Raw genomic sequence first — 21,403 nt, 5'->3', positions numbered from 1 at the left:
CCCTTTAGATTTCATGGGGCACCACCACATTCCAGCGGAGAGGAATGTAAAACTGTATTTATACAGAGCTGTACCCCATTGTAGGACATGTGCCTTTCTTCTTGCTCTTGGGAATAAGCGTTCTTTTCCCATTATGGAAGCTGTGCTATTGCTCCTCTTGATAATGTCACCTGTTGCCACGCAAGTGACTGCAGTGACTTGGCCTTGCCTTGGCCGGACTCAGGACTGCGGGCTGCAAACCTCCCCATGTTTTTGGGCAAAGTGTCGTCTAAGATCCCAGATCCAGTCTTTGGGTATGACGTGTGGAGGACCAAGGCTGGCAGCAGGGACTGGATGCATCCTGTGGCTTCGGAAGGCGTCTCCCATGAGTTGTGCTCTGGTATTGGAGGACATGAGCAGAGCCATGGTTTGGAGGCAGAGTGCAGCTTGTGGCTTTCTGGTGCTGCTCTGCAGACAACAATATATCTTTTCAGTGTTCGTCAGAGCTTCTGTGCCCCTTTCATGAGATAATTAGGATGACCTGTTATTAGCTGATTACTGGGGAAACATATATTTACTGAAGATTTATTCTGGAAACAACATTAATCTCCTGTATAGTTGCTAAACCCCCATAAATAATCTGATTTTGATAATCAATTGCTATTGCAATCCCCTCCTAAATCTCAATTAAATGCACATTTAATTCACATAAAGTTACCAAATTTGCTTGTACATTGCTGTCCTGCTGCTTGCCTTAGGCAGATGTCTGTGTATGTGCCAGCTCAAGTTTGTTTATCAGACAGCCTGAAACCAGAATATGGTTTGCCAAGGTGGAGCAGTCAGAATAACAGCGACACGCCTCTCCCTCCATCCTGTGTGGCAAACCCAGTGCATCCCAGCTTCCTGCTGCCAGAGCTGCCCAAACACAAGTGTGTCACAAACGTCCCTGTGCACGGCCCTTCCCTGGCTGTTGTCTTTGTGCTGGGGTTTGCGGTGAGGGGAACAGGGGTGGTTATAGGAGATGGCACATCTGGAGCGACCTGGGCTTGCCCTGGGTTCTGGGGTGTGGGTATGCTCGGGGAGGGGGAGGGAGGAGAGATGCAGTTGCTGAAACCCATGCAGATGCTTTCAACAATGCTAGTCTGGGGTGGAAACTGAGGTCTTGGGCTTCATTGTACCGGCCCCGTGGCCACAAGGACTGGTGCACTTTGGAGCGCAGCCTCCCCATCCTTGCTGCCTCTGCCTGAGTGCTGGGAACGCCAGCTTGGGCTGTGATGGCCTCGGTGATGGGGACTGCACTAGAGGATCTGTAAAAGAAACGATGAAGCTGTTCAAATTGCTTGGAAGACATTTACTAAGATCTCCTCCTGAGCCTGGCTGGAGCCCAGCCTGCTAATTATGGTGGTAGGGGAAATACACAAACATACAGATGGCAAGAAGAACAAAACCTGCTGTCTTCTAATATCAAAAGCTTAGTTTACGGCCAACTGAAACTGACACATGGCAGAACTAAACGCTGACAGCTTTGGGTGAGACCGGAGCACCTCACCAGCCTGTGCAGGAGCTCTTGGAGCCTTGCAGGGCCCGGAGTGGGATCTGCCTCTCCCAGGGCAGCGGGATGGACCTGAGACCGCAGCAGCCGGCAGTGGAGGAGCGGGGAGGCCAGGCTGCGGTGGTGGCTGGCCATGCATGCCCGTGTGAGCGCACACCTACGTGTGCTAGGAGACAGCGGTGGGCAAGGCTTGCAGCTGCCAAGAGCCCCACGCTGGCTCTGAACACACCTTTTGCTTCTGCTGGGTGGGTTGGGGCAGGGGCTCAAGGGGAGGCCTTGGATGCTGCCATCGGGTGCTTGTCACCGCTGTTGGCCAGCCCCTCATCACTGTGCTCAGAGGTGCTGAAGGTAGGGGAGCATCCTGTCCAAGGTATCTTTCTGCTGACCCTTGCGGTGCAGAGGGGCTGTGCTCTTCACAGCTTGTAAAAGATGCTCTGTCCCGCGGGGTGTTACCCTGAGCGCAGGCACTAAGGATGGGACTGGTGAGATGGAGTTTTCTCACACCATCCGGAGGTGCCCGTGGGTCAGTGTGCCTGTCTGATGTCTCGTGCTGTCCTACAGTGCTTGTGGTGCCTGAAACCTGTTGGTGGCTGTGGGCTCTCCCTGGGACGATGCTGTCCCCCACTGCACCCCACCACCCGCACAGCCCTGCCACCTGCCCTGCTGCGCTTCCCTCTCCCACCCATATGCGTGGCCAGGTGTCTCAAATAACCTCCGTGGGGGGTGGGTACAATCTTTTTATGACCACTTAAAGGCTCCATTTGCTACCTTTAACAGAATTAGAGTGGGGATCACAGCAGATTAAGAAAAGCAGTAAACACCCTCTGTGCCGCTTGGCTCCTGGCTGCAAGGACCCTGCTGGGGCTGGGAGGGCTGGGGCTCTGCTAAGCCCTTCTCCAAAACAGGGTTTGCACAGATTTTGGGGGACAGTCTGTATGGATTGACTGCAGATATATGTTTTGTCCCTTCCGACCCCATGGTTTGCAGGCAGTTTGATGGTTTAGCAGGGCTCCAGGGGGATATGGCAGCGCCCTTTGTGCTGCAGCCTGGGCTGTGTTGCCCCCCTTCCACAAGCACAGCTGATGAGCTCCCAGTTGTTTTAGAAAGCACCTTCCCAGGATATAAGAGTGGATAGAGGAATTTGGAGCCTGCTGGGGAAGCTCCCGATGGTGCTTTGTTGCCAGCCTTGAGCTGTAATTCATCCCCTGGAATGGGACCGGCTTGGGGGCGGCTGGTCTCGAACCTGCTGTCTCTCTGAGCACGCACTGATGGCATTGAGATTGCTCTGTAATATACACCCCTTCCACGCATCCTATTTTTGGGGAGATTGTCCCCTCTGTGACGCCAGGGCTCGCTTTGCCAGCTGTCACCTAGTCCAAATTCCCGTTTCATTGCATTAATATCTATACAGTCTCTCGATAGAGATCTGATTGCAGCTCCCTCCCTGGAGTAGAAGGAGTTAAAAATAGCAAATCCAACACCCCTCATTCCCTGGCTATGACGCAGTCTCCCAGGTTGGAGTTACAATGCCAGCGTGAATGTGGTTTAAAATAAGACAAGCGAGTGTACTGTGCTCTGCAGAATAGGGGAACAAGCTCCAGCCTCCAGAAATGGCATGGAGGAGCCTCTGGTCTTCTAACCTGTGCCTGCAGAAGGCAAGAATTTCTCTTCCTTGCAGTGCTTGTATTGGCCAGATAAATGATGCTACGCACAGAGCGATTAGCGGAGTAATACAGGAGGTATACAGCCCATCAGGGAATCAACTGATGGCAGAAGAAACCAGGAAGAAATGAGCTCAGTGCGTGATGGTTTGGGGCTGGCTGGCTGGAGCATCACGTGCAGCCCGCCTTGCCAGGTATCGGCTGGATGCTGAACTGAGCGATCGGGACGGAGAGGAGCCGGGCTCGGCAGCAGCGTGGTCCCTCTGAAATAGCAGGGTGCAGACGTGTGGGATAAGAGGGTGGGTCCTCTCCCAGAACCGGGTACCAGACTATGTGAGCAACAGTCTGCTGCAAGGTGGCGGGTTGCCAGCCTGGCTCTGTCTTGTCTAACGGGGCTGTTTCTCTGATCTGGTGCAGAAAATCCTAAATCCTCACATTTTTCACTCTCGTACACTGCCCTAGTTTAAAAAATGCTGGCTCCTGGCTTGCTTTGTAATATTTTAAATATAGCATCCTTTATGTTTTTGATGTATGCACCATATGTTTCAAAAAATGCAGCAAAATCCATTGGGCTTGTGGGTGGAGGTTAAAGGGAAAAAGCATTTCCATACGGGAAGCCACAAATACAAAACACAGCAGCAAACAGAAAATCCCTCCGTGCATCAGCCAGAAATAAGCTCCTTTCTGTCCCGGCTGTCTCCGGCGCGTTCGTGTGCGTGCGAGGAACCGGTCTGAATGTTTCCATTGTGTCAAGTCCTGACCCGGACACCCTGGCACTGACTCCGCAGCCCCCTCCAAGGCCCAGAGGGAGATGCCACTGTGTTGGGGACCATCTGACAGCTCCTTTGCCCTTTCCCTTCCTCAAAAAAAGTCCCTTTGCTGCTTTCTGGGTTGTGTTTTTTGGGATTTTTTTTTTTTTCTTTTTCTGCTGGGCTGGATCCTTGTCCAGGCTGCTGCATCCTTGGCTGGCAGCGGCGAGTGGGCTTTGGCAGCGGAGGGGAGAGTTTTCCCCCGGGCTCACTGCACTCCCGTGCAGCACGAACTGCCTCCAAGCATTGAACACAGACGCTATTTAGCAGGAAACTTGGCCTCAGCAAAATGACGAGCTAACGGTTTTCATCTTTTGGCGAGGACCTCGAGTTTAGTCACTCCTACCCACGCACATCTGGCACCCTTTGGCTCTAGGACCCAAGGGCATCTCCCCGCATGGAGCCCCCAGACCTGTCCAGCCCAGTTGGAGTGCAGAATAGCATTGTGTGGACTGGGGCTGGGGCCAGCCCCCCGCTGAGGCGTGCGCCTCCTGCGTTCTCGCTGTCTGAGGCTGCTGGGTGGGCTGTTTGGCTGGCTGTAGCTCACCCACTTGTCACGCCTCATGAATAAAATCCGGGGGAGGAGACAGGCCCAGGCCAGCACCCGGCTGCCAAGAGGGCTGTATCCCTCGAGACCACCCTGCCAGATCTCCTCCCCAGCCAGCATCACCCCGGGTGGGCAGGAGAGGGGCTGGGGTGGCCAAGGGCAGCGGCGAGGAGGAGGCTGGTGGGTCCCTGTGGCCATCAGGTGGCCTGAAGCTCCTGCCACCTCTTGCTGTGGGTGGCAGCTCTGGTTTGGTCCTGCACCCAGAGGGTGGGTGGGATGCAGTGGCCACAGGCACTGAGGGTGGGGGACGTCATGGGATGGCCTATATGGAGAAGGGGACATGGGGAAGGTTTTTGTATTTGCTCTTGCTCTGCAGCATCCCATTGCACTGGAGATTCGGGGCTGGGGCTGTGTGTCACCCCGTAGGGCACACGTGCCCTGGGACAGCCGGGTCCAGCAGCAGGGCAGAGGGAGGCTGCTACCAAGGGTTTGGCTGTGTGCTGCAGCGTTGTGTCCTCCAGAGAATGTGGCCTTGGGTCGTCCTCCTGCCATCCACAGAGGGCCGTCAAGAGCAGCCGTGTGTCTCATTGACCACTTGGGTGGGTTTGTGCTCGCCCACATCCCTGTCCCAGTCCCAACCCCAGCCCTGCTTTGGGACCCGGGCGGAGCTCGAGCCATGGAGGTGCGATGTGTCTGTGTGCAGGATGTGCTCCTCCACCTCACGCCCCCTTGCTCATACACAATTTATTTGTATCTAGCAGCTCGGGCAAGATTTTTTTAAGCTGAACCAGATGTAAGGATGAAATCCCATCTTCAGCCTCTCAGCAGGGATCCCTCCTCACCCGCCTCAAATAAACCTTTCTGCAGCCCAAAATGCTGATCTCGGAGAATGCTGCACATCTGCCGGGAGGCGGTGGCCGGTGGGAGCGGTGGCGGACGGCAGGAGCGGGAGCAACCCCGGCACCGTGCCCGGGCTGCACACAGCGGGCAGGGAATGCCTTTGGCTGTGGATCGGAGCTGGGACACTGCAGAGAGATGATGTGCGTGGGGGCAAGAGGGCAGGAACGTGTTTGTCGGCTCTCCTTGTGTCCCTGGCCGGATCATTGTTGGTTTTGTGCATAAAAGGGTGGGGTTGTGCAGCGCTGTAGGAGCCCGGTCTCGCCTCTCCCCGCAGGTGCCGCAGGGGCTCTGGACCTGAAGGGCTGTGGCTCCCCAGGGCAGGGCTGGGATGCTCAGCACGGGGCTGGCAGCTCTCGGCAGCTCCCCGCTAGCTCCTGCATCTCTGCATCACCCTGGGTTTCGCCCCTGCTGCTTATTGCTTCATCAGACCTCCTAAATTGTGGCTGACCCTCTGAATCGAGAGGCAGTCCCTCAAGAGGGACCTGCTCTGGCTTTCTGGGCCCGGATCCAGCATCTTAGCAGCCTCTCGAGTGAAGAGCTGCTGTGCGTGCGTGCAGGCATCTGCTCAGGGCGTCCCAGTGTGCATGTGCGTCCCGCGGTGGTGGGGCACCTCCGTCATCTGCTGGGGCGAAGGGGAGAAAGAAGAGCTCTGGGCAGTGCATGTGCTCTGGATTCGGCCCTGAGGGACGCCTGTTTGCTGTCTGCATCTTCCGTCTCTCCTTCAGCTCACACACGTATGCCTCTCACCCTCTCTCCCACGTGGCTTCACTGCTCCGTTTTTCTTGAAAGCAAAGCAAATCGATAGTTGCCTGCGCTCCCAGGCAGCTCTGCGCAGCTCCTCAGCCCTGCACCAGCTTGAACCAGCCCAGCACTGCTGGTCCCAAGTTGCTGGTGGGGACTTCATACCATGCGGTGGATCTGGATAGCAGTTGCATAGCCAAATGCTGGGGAGCTGCACCAGCAAGGAGCAATCCTGCTCACTCCAAAAGCCTGCTTGAAACTGCTACTGTCCTCGATGGTGCCCTGCCCTAAGAGCCTTAGCCACCTCCAGGTGCTACAGCAGGGGCTGCCCATGCGGATGGCTGCTGCTCCCCTGCTTTACCATCAGGGCAGCACCCCCTTCACCAGGATATTTTGGAACGTCTTCATGAGTCTGACCTTGTGTCAGAGTGGGACGTGAGCTCCGGGGCTGTGACTAGCTAATGCCCTCACAAAGACGTTAAGAGGAAGAAGGAAAGTAGCCGCCTGGATTGCAGAGGTCCAGAGCATCCTTCTTCTGCCCGGGAACGGGGCAGAGGGGGCTGCTCCCACTTATCCTACCGGAGCCGTCCCGGGGCAGGATAACTCCAGAACACTGGGACTGCCGTGCTATCCTGTCCTGTTCGACATCACTCCCCGCTCCAGGCTCAGCACAGCTCCTGCCCTGGGCAGCCATGCATTTCAGCCATTATTAATTAAAATGCAATCTATCCTTTCTCTTCCTCTCCCCAAGATGCCAAGAGCTGCTAAAATATTCTCAGGGATAATAAGGAGGGGAATTAAATAGTTACTGTGAAATTTGAGCTGTGCCTTTTGGAGATTTATGGCCGCTCCTAGAGCCTGTGATTCCCTGTTGAGTGCTACATCTCCAGCCCTGCGCTCGGTGGAAATACCACGCCTGCCAGAGAGACTGGGCACGCCGTGTAAGACATACGGGCAGCTGCGGCGCGTTCAGCCTGCATGCGGATACGGTGCACCAGGTGCTGGGGGATCTCTTTTCTGGGAGCCTTTGGAGGGGCTGAACTCCTCATCTCTGACCTGCCTGGTTATTTGCAGCACTGGGTGTCAATTCTGGGATGAACCCCGGGGCCCTGATGGGCCAGGGGCTCTGGGTTTAGGATGTGAAGAGCAATATTGCCTGTGGAGAGCGGCTCCTGGAGCAGGTGTGGTGCTGGGAGCAGAGGCAGGCAGCAGCTGGGAGGATTTTGCCTGCAGCTCTGAGCACCGTGCCCAGGAGGGTGCCCGTGGGGGAGCAGCCCCAGCCCCTGTCCGCAGGAGGGGGCTGCTGGATGCGCAGCTTTCCTTCTCCAGTATCACCTGGTTCTTCCATTCCTCCTGCAAATCGCTGGACCAGCTGCAGGGTGGGGAGCAGCTGGTCCAGTACAGGGGGGGCTGAGCATCCTGCAGACCCTTCTTGGAGGGGCTGAAATGGGAGGAACTGCCTGGTGCTCTCTGTTAGTCATTGCAAAAAATCCCCCCAAACCCAGTTGCATCCTGATGAGGGGGGGCAGGCTGCCGCCCTCCCTCAGGGTCCTGCTGGCACCCAGTTTGGGGGTCTGTGGAGCCCAGGGCTCTGCTGGAAGAGGCTGCCATGATGTCTGCAGACAGGCAAACATGCTAGCACCAGGCGTCCCGGCTGCAATTGCAGTTCAAGGAGATCTCGTTGCCATGACAAGCTGTACAAGTATTATCTGGGAAAAAAAGACCCTGGCAGCGCTTGTTGGAGGTGGGAGAAAAGCAGCCAGTGCGAAGGGCACACACGTACTGCACCAGCCATACGCGAATGCAGCTGCAAACACGTGTGTTCAACGCACACGTTAAACTCCTGAAGCTCTCGAGAGACGCCGGCCCCATGCCACAGCACTTGCCAGGCAGCGGCGGCTTGCGCCCACCAAGCCCTCCGCTTCTTCATTTATTTAGTAGCAGGGGCTGGTGAGCACTGATTAAACTTTAAAGGGTGGTGCTGTGTTGGGAAGCAAACGCTGTTATAAATCTGGTGCCTCTGAGCAGGCGTTGTTACCAGGGTGCGAGCATCGGTAGCGCAGGGGGGCACCCACCCCACGGCACAGATCAGCGTGGGGCTGGGGGTGCTGTTTAGCCTGTGGCAGGGTGCTTGTCCTCCTCATCAGCCTGGTGAGTGGCGAAAGGAGCTCTTTCGCTGATCGAGGACATCGGTGGTGCTCGGGGTGTGACTGTCGCTGCAGCCCTGCGAGCGAGGATGCGTGCGTAGGGTTCTTCCCCGCGGTGCTCCCTGGCTGCTGCCGGGCTGGGTGGCTGGGGGGGTTGTTGGGACAGCAGCCCAGCTCCAGGCAGCCCACAGAACCCCGGTCAGGCTGGGGAAGCTCGGGAGGCTTTCCTACACAAGGCTTTCTGTTGTCACTCTGTGCTCTGCACAGAGGTCTTCCAGTTTCCCCCACAGCTGCACGAACTGGAAGAGCAACTTTTTCCTCTTTTTCTTGAGAATCTGGAAAAATCAACAATTGAAGCAGTCGGTGCTGTCAGCAAAGCGGGGGCATCCTGGGGCCCCTCGCCCAGCACACCCCATGGCCCCGCCGGAAGTGGGGCTGCGTGGCATCGGGGGGAACCCTCGTACCCCGGGTTCCCCAGGGGAAGGAGGAGGTAAAACCTGCTGCAGCCTCGGCCGGCAGCGGGGTCTTTGGGTTTCCCCAGCGCATTACTGGGGAAGTAAACATCCTGCAGGCAGGCATGGGCAACTGCCGGCAGCCGGGTCAGTGTGGGGAGACAATCGCTGGCTTCCTCAGCACTCGTGTTTGGAGAATAATTTCCATGAACGCAGCCAGAAACGAACTCTGCCACGTGGGCAGGGCCCTCACTGTTCACTGCTCCATCTTTTTTCCCTTTTTCCTTCTATCCTCTTTCTCCTTCTCTCTTCCTCTTTACCTTCTCTTTTATCTCCTCCAACAGGCTCGGGGGCTGGAGTGAGGCCAGAGCGTGCATTTGAGCTGGTGAGGAGCCTGTTGCAGTGGTTTTGCCCGGCTGCCAGCCCTCCCGGGAGGTGCTGACGGACTGAGCAGTGGCCCACGGACAGGGAGCAGTGAGGGTGCTGCAGGGCGGGAGCACGGGACTGGCACCCCTTCCCTGCATCCTCGACCTCTGCAAAGAAAGGACTTGCACAGAGCGTAGCTTGGAAGGACCGAGCTGCCGTGGCTCTGTGATGAGCCATGCTCATTCAGGTCCTCCCCATCATGCCCAGGTAAAGAGGACTCCCTCCCCTGTACGATGCCGGTGCTGGCCCAGTGTCCCTGTCCCAGCTCCATCCCGCTGCCGGCAGCAGCCTGCCCTTGCCCGTGCTGGCATCTGCCACTGCTGCTCCGCTGGCTGCCATCCCCGCAACACCCGTGTCTTGTTTGTGTCCTGTGTCACGCCGAGTGGTGACGCGGTGCGGGAGTGATGGTGGTGGGGGGCAAGGGGACAGCGTGAGGCAGGTGGAAGCAATAATTGGTCGTGATCTAATTAGGGAAGCCTAGGGCTGGATTAGGAGCTGTGACACGATGGAGGGTTTTTAGCCGTAAGCCGCAGATGGCTCTGCCTGCGAGCTGGGAGAGGAGAGGCTGGCGTGGAGTTGCTGAGGTTCAGAATCCCGCCTGCACGATGCTCCGTGCTGACTAACAGGACTGTTTTCCAATGGTTTGGAAATACCTCAGTGCCTGGTCTGTGTAAGGCAGGTGGTCCCTGTTGCTCCCAGCCCACACTCCCCGCATTTCCCCGCTCCCTGCCCACCTTCCCTGCCAGTGCCCATCACAGCCCACTCCTGCGCTGCGCGTGTGGGGACAGCAATGTTTGCAATGCAAACTTTAGGAAAAGCAGCCAGAGCTGCTCCAGACTCAAACTATCCCACAGGAGACCTGTGGTACCTGCCCTCAGCCTGTTCCTTTGTCAGGTGTACCTGGCCTGCCCTGGCCTAAAAACTTAAGTATTGAGTAGGGAATCATGCAACACTTCTGGGTTTTACTTAGGGGAAAGATCAGAAGATAAAATATTTTGACCAAAGTTAAATAAATAATTGTATCTGCAGAAGCTCGATGGAAGGCAGTGGCCAGCTGCCTGAGCACTGCAATGGCCATGCAGGTGTCACAGCAGGTGTCAGATTTGCCACCGGACCTGAGCACCCCAACTGCTGGCCCCTTCATTTTAAGGGGGGATTTGACTGATCTTTCAACTCAGCCATCGGCACCGCGGGGCGTGCATGCCGACGTCATGCCCCTTACCCAGCTCTCCGCTGCTGGCAGCCCCCAGCGCCTTTCCCCACCATCACCTTCTTGACAGGGAGCTGGGATGGGTGAGCAGCTGTGGTGGCCAGAGCAGGCTTGTTCCTGTGCACCGGGGTCCAAGGCAGCCCTGGCAGGACGGCCGGCTGTGGCTTTCCCCATGCCACCTGCAGCACCAGCATCGTTTGGCTCTGAGCCTGTCTTTCCCTTCCTCCCCAAAGGCGTTTTTACGGCCACAGCTGAGCTCTTTGCCCAATGCAGGATAGCATGCAGGAGCCCTGAGCCCTGCTGCTGATGAGAAACGCATATGCTGCAGCCGCTGGAGTCCCACCCTTCCTCCCCGGCCGCCTTCGGGATGCAGCACGGCTCCTGCTTCGAGGGGAAGTCCTCCCCCTCGCCCTTGCCTCCCACAAAGCTCAGAGCTGGCCAGGTCACCCAGCGTCCCTGCTGCAGCAAGAGGATTTGGGGTGCAGGCTTCCAGAGTGCAACCTCTTTCTCCCTACATCACAGCAGGGGCTTCATCTGCGCCCCCTCGCTCTCCGCCCCTACCCGGCACACTCTGTCCCATCGCCGGTGCTTCATCTCCGCCTCTCCCTCAGCCTCTAGCGCTTCCAGCAAAATTCCTTTCTGTCCAGTCATTGCCGCCCCTTGGTCTTGACGCCTCTGGGGCCAGCACGCTGGCAGGGCTGGGCTTCCTCTTCCTGAGCCACCACAGCCCTCGCCACACTCCCAGCCCCCTCCTCGCCTTCACCTAGCGCCTGGCATCGGCCCTCCTCTAGGGACATGAGGGGACGGGGTCTGCCAGTTGAGCCCACCTCAGGGTTTGGGTGCCCAGCGGGGCTGCCCAACTTCCCTCACCCTCCCTGGGGGAGCTGCATCCCCGTGCCATGCTGGTCCCACCATCCCCAGTGGAGTTTTGCAAGAGGATGATTTACAGCCCCAATTAGCAGAGGGAGCATGCAGAGGATGACTGCAGTGAATCGCTGCGGGCGAGGCAGTGGGGAGGAGTGGGAGGAAGGGGGCTCAGCCCCGTGGAGGCTTGAGGACTCCTGACAGCATCGTCTGCCCAGACACACTGCTGCTGCTCTCCCTTGCCTCCCAGCATCCACCCCAGCTCAGGTCTCACCCAGGCACACACCCAGCACCCCCCAGAGCTGGACCCCATGCTGACACCCACAGCACCCAACGGGGACATCTCCCCTGCACGCTTGCTCACACCTCACTGCACACACCAGCACACAACCCATCACCCACCCACCTCAGCTTCCCACAGTGGCACCACCTCTCTTTATTAATTAAAGGGTGAATGTTGCTTTTCCACAGTCCCCTTCACCTGTGGCTCCCTGAGCGTTGTGCAAATATTAACTACTGGTAATTAATTAAATTGGGCCTCCCCATCCCCCTGCAGAGATGCTGTCTCATAAACACGCTGATAGCAAACACGGTGCCAGGGCAGGCTCTCTGAGCTGGCTGGGAGCTCCCAATTACCTGTTGCTAATGATGCAAACTCCAACTGCAGCGGTTTCTACTTAATTGACCTTCCTGGAGGGCTGATGGGCTGGGAGGGGGAGGTGGGTGGGAAACTAGTGGGACCTGGTCTGGTCCCAGTAAGGGTTGATGGGTGCATCTTTATAAATGGCCCTGGGTGTCCTGTTCCTTGCAGTTTGTGCTCCTGGGGTATGTGGGGCTGCCTGGGTGGGGGTCCTGAGCAGCTGGTGGAGCTTGCTTTGTGTCAGCCCTGAGCCCACCCTGGGGGGCTGTGCCCTGATATCTGCATTGATGCTGAGCTGCTGTCCCTCCGAGGTGGATGGGGATCATCTCCCGTCAGCCTCCCTGCTCCTGAAGGGCTTAAAGCATTTCAGAGGCAGCATAAGGGTTCAGTGCTCCCTGTGCTGCTGCTGCTCCTCAGGGGAGGGCTGGGATGCTGTGCAGGAAGAGGACAGGAAGGCAAACAAGGTTGTTGACCCTCCTGAAGGAGAAGGTGGGCGCTCTGGGAAGGAAGGCGTGGGAATATCTGGGAATGCACAGCAGGAACCTGCAGGTTGCTCACTGCAGCGTGGCTTGGAGGCTCTCCTGGGCAAGGTTCCTCTGCCCTCCCAGGGGACAAAGCTCTTCTACGCAGCCTTGGGGATACTGTCTTTCCCCTCACCAGGTTGCAAGCTCCCTTGCTTGCATATGGTTGTGACCGTCCCTAAGACTGCGCGGGGCACTGATCCCTGACCGGAGGTGCCACCGTAATCTGGATCAGTGGGAAATCTGCTGCCTGCCCGCACAGCCCAGTGCGGCAGCTCGGCTGCAGCGGCTCCTCTGGCTCTGGGGATCAGGTGCCAGCCGGGTCGTGAGGGCAGCCCGCAGGAACCCGGCCCTGGGCAGCCTTTTGTGCCGCATTGTGGAGCAGAAATGCGTTAATCGCTGGGTGAAGCCAGCTTAATTTCCCGCTCTACCAGCAAAAAGTGGGAGCAAACTGGGGTGAGATTAAGGCATTCCTTGGGCAGCTCCCACCCCCTCACCCCCACCACTGTATCTCAGCCTGCGAGCCCGCTAATGCTACTTACATTATTACTGGATTATTTTGGTGTAATGAGCTTTGCCTTGCTCAGCTGTCCCTCTGCTCAGGGGTGTTGTGATGTGTAATACTTCCTGCGCAAGGCCACGGGACGGGCAGCTGCCTGCTCAAAAACAAGCAGAGTCCCAGCAAAACAATGCATTAATGTTCCTGGAGCGAAATTCCAGCATGGGCCGGAGGTTAATCACAAATCAGGGAGCTTTTGGCTTAGTGCTGAACAAAGCCGGCAGGCGGGAGGGTGATGGTGCCCTAAGCCGGGTCCTGACCCATCTCCATGGGTACAAACAGGAGTGACCGTATCGGTTTAATCTCTGCCAGCGGTGTAACACAGCTATAAGGATCTCTTCCACCCTTGACTCTTTTTCCTCTGCCTTCCCTCCCGTCAGACCTACCAGCGCAGGGCTTGGCGATGTGTTGCTATGGACACCGAGAAGTTTCCCCTAGAGACCAGAAGCCTGGAATAAGTGATGCATGCATTTTCTGCCATTGATTTTTTTTTTTCTTCCTCTTTTTGTATTATTAATGTTTGTTTAGGTGTTGATTAATTCCCAGCCTTTCACCCCACCTCCCTCCTGCTTTTTTCTCCGAGCTTTGTGGATTGCTGTGGCTGTGTCCCAGGGCTTGGCTTCTCCTTCATTCTCTGTGAGGGTGTGAGCACCAGGGTGTGTGGGAGGAAGTTTCAGGGCTGTAACTCTTGCTCTGCTGGAGACCCCTACAGAAGAGATCCCCCATTTATTCCAGCCTTGGGAGATCCTGTTGGGGTCAGGCCCAGGTCCCCCTCTGCAGAGTTCATGGGCGCCCACCAGCAGCTGCGACAGGAGGTCCTGGAGCCACTCTTCCCACACCTTGTGCCTCCCTGCGAAAGCGTGGATGGGGGCACCCTGCTCCTTTTACAGATGTCCTTCATTGCATTTGGGACCTCAGAGTGGTTTAGATGTAGACTAGTTAGTGTCTCTGCTGCTCTGAGCTCCAGCCCTGACTCCTGTTGTATGGCTCCTCTGTTGGCACTCCTGTGCCCTTTAGTACCTCAGGTACCTCTGTTGGCCTCTGAGAGCTCTGGGCCTGCAAGAGCAAGATCAGAAGGGAAGTGCCAGCAACTCTTGGAAGTTCACGTCCAGGCTGGAGCCTGAGCTTGGCAGGGGTCTGGGAGGCACTCACAGGAGGGCACCTCAGCTTTCCTTGCAACCCTCAGGTCGGACTTGGCAAGGCAGCCAGGTCGCAGCAGCTCCAGTCCCACAGGTTTATGGTCCAGGGGTCAGAGCAGCAGTCAGGGAGGGTCATCTCATTTTCCCAGGGATGAGCAGCGCTGCACGTCCGTAAAGCATGTCTCAAGGCGCTTGGCGTATGGGATGGGATTTTACTGTAAGACAGTCTCAATGTCATTTTGACTTCTCTTTCTTTGCTTTTTGAAGCCGATAATGGGCTGTTTCTGTTCCCCGTCACACGATCTGCCCCACGGTGAACGAGGAGCCTCTCTGATGAGTGATCTCCTCTGTTCTGTGCCCCTTCCTCCCTGCTCCGGAGGGAGTTCACGTGGAGGGTTTCAATCAGTCACTTCTCTTGTTCCTGGGAATGCAGTTCAGTGCTGGGTCAGAAAGCCTCGGGTCCATTGAAATCCTGCCCTTCACTGCTTGAGTTGCCCAAATTGCAACTCCCTCTCTGAAGTCTTACAGTAAACGAGTCCTTTGCTGCTTGGCCCCTGCCTGCAGCTTTAGTGTGGTGTCAGAGCTCCTGCAAGCAGCTCATGCCATGGCAGATGGGACAGAGAAAGCAGGAGCTGCTCTTTAAAATGTTTTCTGTGTGTGTTTGGGGATTGTGCTGAGGCAGCAGAATGACCTCCTGCTCCGTTTGGTTCCTCCCGTGGAGCGTGGGGCGAGGCTGCAGAGCATCAGCTCTTCGCGGTGGTCTGCGGAGTGGCTGGAGGGGGATGAGGAGCTGCGGTGAGTCCCAGGACCATCTGCAGCGGGAGAAGGTCGGCTCTTGCCTGTGGCTGCAGGGGAGCCGTGTTGCCCTCCCCTCCCCTGTGGCCCCGGCTCGGCACAGAGCCTGCACACGCCGCCGTGCCGCTCCGGAAGGAGCAGCGGGGCTGGGATGCTGCTCCTCGCTGAGGAGGCGAGAGTCCTACCCGGGCCAAACAGTCAATTGCTGTGATGTTTGAAAGCTCCATGAAAAATGACTTCTCCATCCAGTTCCTAGCCAAACAAGTGGAAGCTCCAAAAAACAACAGTTCCTTCCCACGCTGCTGCCAAATCAGTGCTTGCTGGCGTGTTTCTGAGTGGGTCAGCAGCAAGCCAGGGCTGCCCAGGGGCCAAGCAGAGCAGAGCAGTGAGTAGCTGGTCCCTGTGTCGTCCTTCTGCACCTGCTTGGGAGATAGGAGAGCATCCGGGGAGCTCTGCATGGCTTTGGGGCCATGCTGCGGGAGAGCTGGTTGTCCATGCAGGGAGGGAGCAGTGCCCGGGCACTTGCGTTGCGCAGCACGTGGAACCTGGGAGTCAAATATGGGGAGTGGCTGCTTTGTGGGGACAGGGAAATCCCGAATCCAGACAGGGATGTGCACCCAGCACAGAGTGGCTGGGCACCAGAATGGTCTCAGCTGTCCTTTGCCCTTAGCCAGATGTCCAGCTGCTGTGTTCCAGTCACTGAAGGGCTCTGTTGCAGCTTCCCCGCTGAAGTCCGTGCCGTGACACCCGTCTGTGTCCCGAATGCTAACAGACCCTTCCCCTTTCTCGCTTTTCCCTCCCTCCTTTCTGCCAGCAGTTCCCTATCAGCAGAACCCCTACACCCCTGGGAGCAGCTCCAGTGTCATCCAGTGCTACCGCTGCGGGGACACCTGCAAGGGCGAGGTGGTGCGTGTCCAGAGCAATCACTTCCACATTCGCTGCTTCACCTGCCAAGGTAGGACGGTGCTGACTGGAGAGCTGGTGGCCAGGTTGTCCCACAGCACCGGGTGCACTCTGGAGAGCAAAAGGCTGGGGGGACAGACCTGGTGGCCTGTTGAGATGTGGTCATGTCCCAGGGGGTGGCAGCTTCCCACAGGGATGGATGTGGCATGGTGCAGGCAGGGAGGGAGCGGCACGGGGTGGTGATGCTGCTGCGTGATGCCAACACCAGAGACTGTGAACAGGGTGGCTGAGACATGGGCACTGTCACTCCTCACGAGCTGCCTGAGTGCCACCAGCCTGCGCAGCACCGATCCCAAACATACCCACAGACCATCTGTGATCTAAGGGGGCCACCACATCCTTCATCCGCCTGCCCCCAAATCGAGAGGAGGAGGAGGTGTCGCCAGCCTGGCTGAGAGGTCGTGAGACACCCAGAGTGACTCCTGATGAGACTGGGGTGGGTGACAGATTGCTGCCACCCACGTGTGGGATGTGACCAAGGTGCCGTGGGAAGCCGTGTACTGCAGCTGGGGCTCGTTGGCCCCCGGGGGCTGGCAGAAATAGAGAGGTGGGGTTGCTTGAATCCTCCCTGAGCAGAAGAGGAGAGCTGCGGAGCTGTAAAAGCTGACAGCCCAGAGCCGACACTGAAGGGCTTCTTTAGCGTGTGTTAAAGCAGCTGCTCTCAACCAGGCCAGTGGCTGCTTTTGTAGGCTGTAAAGCATCCCATTACCAGGGATTTTTAAAGGTCTCTGCTCTCCCAAGCTCCCAGCACCTTGTGCTAAGCAGGACATAAATCCTCATCCCCTTGGCCATGCTTTGCTGTTCCTCCCCGGGGAACAGAGGGTTTGGCTGGGGGGGGCTCTCACCACCCCTACTGCAGCCCCGAACCCCATGGCATGGGCAGCCCCGGATCTCTGGAGGGGGATGTGGGTCCCGGGCTGGCCTACACGTGCGGGGTGCCATGCTGAGCCCCCTGCCCGTTCCCAGCTCGGACCTGTGGGATGGAGCGGGAGCTGCACATCCAGACGAGGAGCTCAGACAGCCAGCGGCTTCAAAGGGGCCGGGAGCCAGCAGGGAGAGCTTGGCAGTGCTCGCTGCCCGATTTCCAAGTGAAAGGGAATAAATAATGAGAGGAAATCCTCCTGTCTCACCTTCCCTCACAGCTCTTACCCCCTGCCAGCTCCCGCGCCAGCCCCACGGCTTGTCCCTGACGTGTCCCCGGGAGCCCGGCACGGCTGGTGCAGCCCCTGGGGATGTCCTGTGGGTCCCGCAGCAAACAGGGCACAGCCCTGCCTTGGTTTTTCTTGCCTCTACTTCATGATGCTGTCCCAGAGCTGGTGGCCTGTCCCTTGTCACTGACAAGTTAGTGCTGGCAGGCTGTTTTGGAGAGCAGTGGGTACCAGCCTGTACCCCCGGCTGTCTGCCCACAGCTCCAGGGAGCAGCTTTGCCAGGGATGCTCTGTGGGAGAGGAGCTGCGTCTCTGCCCCTCTGAGCCCTGCAGCCAGAGGGTCCAGCTGTGCCCCGGGGAGAGTGGCTGCTGTGTGGGCTTGCCCATGGGTGCAGGTGAGGTGTGTGAGGACGGAGGGGTGCTTTGGGGTGAAGGGTAAAGCAGAGATGAAGATGGGCTGTGTCAGCCCCCCTCCACCTCCTCACCTTGCAGGACAGGTGATGGGCATTTTGCAAAGGCCCCAGGACCTTGGCCGCTGTACCCCTCCTGAGGTGCCTTCCAGAGTCTGATGCTCTCAAGGTCTCTGAGGATGGAGAGGATGTAGGAGGGAAATGACACTAAGGGCCAGGGCTTGCCACGTCTCCTTGGATTACTCTGATGGGCTGTGCACCACCCACAGTTCCCATAGCAGGGAAGGAAGTGAGATTGGGCTGGACACCTATAGAAAAACAAGCCGTGAGAGCACCAATCCCAGTGTATCCCAGGACCTGTTCTCGTTAGGGCATGGCTTCGTGTCCTGGCCAGGGAGTGGAGGTGGCTCATCATTGAGAAGGCCATGTCCCAGGATGTGGAGACCTCTCCCCAACTGTCCCTAGGGCATGCCCAACTCTTTGCCAGTCCTGTTCTCAGATTCCTGACACCACAAGAGTGTCAAATGGAGGGGCTGAGCCCCATACAGGTGCCGTGGGTCCAGAATGGGATGCCACCGGCCCTCTCGGGCTGTCTCTGCATGGTGAGTAGGGGCTGCAGGAGTTCCCTGCCCAGCGCTGGGAGTGCCCAGCCCTGGCTGCTTGGGCACGGCCGTCCTGCACCCCACCACAGCCCAGTGCTGACACCTTGTGGTGCTGGGGGAAGGCCCCGGCATGTCTGGTGGGAAGGGAACGCTCTGAGATATCTACAGAAAGCTGTGTCTTCAGGGATGCTCTGGGACCACTGCTGGAGATCCTGGCGGAGCTTGGCTCAGATCCTGGCTGAGCCCTGGGGCTGGACCTGCCTGCTGCCCCCTTGACGGGTGCATGTCCTCCTCCTGCAGTGTGCGGCTGCGACCTCGCCCAGTCAGGCTTCTTCTTTAAGAACCAGGAGTATATCTGCACCCACGACTACCAGCAGCTTTACGGGACCCGCTGCGACAGCTGTGGGGACTTCATCACCGGAGAGGTCATCTCCGCCCTGGGGAGGACCTACCACCCCAAGTGCTTTGTCTGCAGCACCTGCAGGTGAGCTGAAGCCATCACTGAGGGTACATGGGTATGTGACCCCCCTGCAGAAGCCCTCTGCAGCCCTTGGCTTTGCACAAGGGAGAGGGCTCTGTTAGCAGCCCCTCATTCCCGGCTCAGCACCGCAGCAGGCACCTCCTCTGCGTTTTCCTCGTGGAAACCCTTGTCAGGCAATGAAGTGGCTCTGACCCTTCCCTTTGCAGCCTGGAGACCTACCTTAATGCCTGCCTTGGTCCTCCTGCTCCAGCACACACGCACACTCACTGCTTCCCCTCGTAGCCCTTCCCTGGAGCCCCTCTGCTCCCCAGCACCACGGGTCCCGCCGGCCCCTGGGGAAGGAACCCCAAGTGCGGCATGGAAGGGAGCGAGCAGCTCACACCTCGCCTCTCCTTGGCCGCAGGAAGCCATTCCCCATCGGAGACAAGGTCACGTTCAGCGGGAAGGACTGTGTCTGCCAAAACTGCTCCCACTCTCTCATCAGCACCAAACCCATCAAGATACACGGGCCCAGCCGTAAGTTGACTGCTCTTGTGGTGGCTGCAAGGACAGGGACCACGTGCCCCTGGACGTTGCTTGGGAGGGTGATGGGACAGGCTTTGGGACCAGCTGAAGCACTGTATGGAGCCATGGGTGTTTGCAGAGGTTTCAGAGGAGGAACAGGGTAGTCCTGTGGCTCCACCCGGGATTACAGGTCACCGCTGGTTTTGGAAACTCCCTTGGCCTGTTTGTGACCTGGGCAGGTGCCGCCACCCCAGCGGGTGCTGTCTGGGGCAGCAGGGAGGTTTTGGAGCTGAGTTTTCTCTGAGGCAGTGGCAGTGCTTTGTGTCCAGCTGCACCAAGGTCTATGTCCAAGTGACCAGTCCCGCCCCGGGACTGCTTGGCCGGCTTTCCCAATACTGGGGTTACTCCCTGCCTCTACAGGCACTGAGAGGCTTCTTGCACTCATCCCTTTGAACTGAATCCAAGCTAAAACTCAGCAAAAGCAATGGACAGGCTTGGCCTTGCTTTTGACCCCAGGTTGTTCCTTGGGATACCCTCCTTTCATGCCGTACTTTGACCCCACAGTTTTTCCTTGCTGCTGGCTCTCTGCCCCGGGCCGCTGCGGAGCATCCCATGGGTGCTGTGCTTGGAGGCTGGTGGAGCATCTCTGTGGCACAGAGCTGCTGCACGTGGGGTTCACTTCAGCCCACGTCCGGAGCAAGGGGACTGCAGCGTTAACATGTGGTCCATGCTTCATTGTCTCCTGTATGCCCCGTGTTTGCTGATGTCAAGTCCCAGGGGAGCTGTCTCAGCGCAGCATGTGAGCAGGTGGCAGAAGGCAGGGAGAGCCAGGAGCTGTGCCACACCGTGGTGCCCAAACCCTGCCACGTCAGCAGGCTGAGCTGGAGGGGGGGGGGTGGGGGGGTGTGGGGGCGCCCTTGCTGCTGCAGCTCAGCAAGCTCTGGAGCATCAGTGACTGGAGCAGAGACCTGCAGCCAGGGCTGGACCCAGGACCATAGTGTCACCCATGGTCCTTGTCACCTGGTCACCATGGTGGCACTGGTGGTGACTGAGTTACAAATTGGTGCTGATGGGTCACTGGAATCCCTGCCAAGCTGCTTCCCTCAGCTCTCGCCATGGTCTCAATGGAGTTAGGGGACATGGCAGTGTTTGAATAAGCCCCAGCCAGACGATAGGGCTTCCCCATCTTTCTCCATTGGCACCCTGAGCTGCCCAGAGGCAGACTGCGGCCAGCCCGCAGCACCTCACTGTCCCCTGTCACAGGGCCGGGGAAGGGCAGCCGCACGCTCTGCCTCTTGCCTGCCTTCCTCTGCCTTCCCATCCCCTTCCCACCCAGACTGCAGAGCAGAGTTACCCCAGGGCACCATGCTTTTCTCGCAGGCAGCTGCAGGCAGCAGCCAGATGTGGCCAGCTGCCTGCCTGTAGCCCTGCCAGTGCCACCCAGAAGGTGTGGCAGGGGCTGTGTGCCTGCTGGAGCCCGTGCTGCTGTGCTCTGCAGGGAGGACATCCCTGGAAGAAGGATGCTGAGCCTCTCCCTGCAGCCCCAGCCTTGCCAGCAACTCAAAAACCAGCAGGACCAGTGTGAGAGAGGGAGCGGATCCTGGCTGAGGCGAGCTGGCCAGCCTGCCTTTTGCCAAGGGTCAAAAATCCTCCCCACACCTTTGTCCAGCGGGCAGGGACTTGGTGCAGAGCTGGCTGGGGATGGGCTGCGTGGAAAATCCTGCTGTGGCAGGGAGGGGGTTAAGGAGAAACCCTGTCCAGGCAAACCTGCTGCCCAGGGGGAGAAGAGGACAAGGAGAAGTCAAGGTCAGGGGTCTGAGGCCCATGTGCTTCCTGCTCCCAGCCTTGACAGGAGCCAGGGGAAGCGGGAAAGGAAGGGAGTCTCGTAAATACCGCAGCGGGGCCGGACGCGGCTGCTGGAGAGCACAGCCCTTCCTCTGCTGCCCTGGTTGCCGGACACTTCCCACCTTTCCCACCCCAGAGGGAAGCCCCCCGGGACCTGCCAGGGCAGCATGGCCCCAACAGCGCTCGCGCTCGCCCCGGCTCAAGCTCGCCGCCCAGCCGGGAGACCCAGCTCTGTGCTGCAGTGGGTGCTTGGCCGGGGTGGCTGGGTGCCAGCAGTGCCGCAGGGGTTCCAGGTCCAGCAGCAGGCTTTCCTCCTGCCTCCTTTGCTGGGAACAAGCAGAGGTGCGTATTCCCATAAAGAAATGATTCCCAGTAAGGAAATTATCCCCAAGAGGCTGCTCCTGGAGCAGTCTCAGGAGCAGGGTGTTTATAACAGCAGCATCCCCTAGAAAAGGGGGTCCTCAGGCAGGGCCCTCCTCTGGGTGTGAGGGGTGTGCTGGGTTAAACG

At 58.2% G+C, this 21,403-nt stretch overlaps 1 protein-coding gene across 1 annotated transcript in view; it reads left to right on the top strand.

Moving 5' to 3' along the window:
- Positions 1 to 21,403, top strand: part of ABLIM3 (actin binding LIM protein family member 3) — a 52,878-nt gene that overhangs the window by 14,605 nt on the left and 16,870 nt on the right. Inside the window, exons 2-4 of the mRNA XM_086758911.1 lie at positions 15,757 to 15,897; positions 18,366 to 18,549; positions 18,950 to 19,062. Coding sequence (XP_086615037.1) covers positions 15,757 to 15,897; positions 18,366 to 18,549; positions 18,950 to 19,062 — 438 coding nt within the window. The remainder of the gene's footprint in view (positions 1 to 15,756; positions 15,898 to 18,365; positions 18,550 to 18,949; positions 19,063 to 21,403) is intronic.

Source organism: Chlamydotis macqueenii, chromosome 14 (genome assembly GCF_036417535.1).
Source record: "Chlamydotis macqueenii isolate bChlMac1 chromosome 14, bChlMac1.mat, whole genome shotgun sequence".
Taxonomy (NCBI): domain Eukaryota; kingdom Metazoa; phylum Chordata; class Aves; order Otidiformes; family Otididae; genus Chlamydotis; species Chlamydotis macqueenii.
This window is presented reverse-complemented; position numbering and strand designations above follow the sequence as displayed.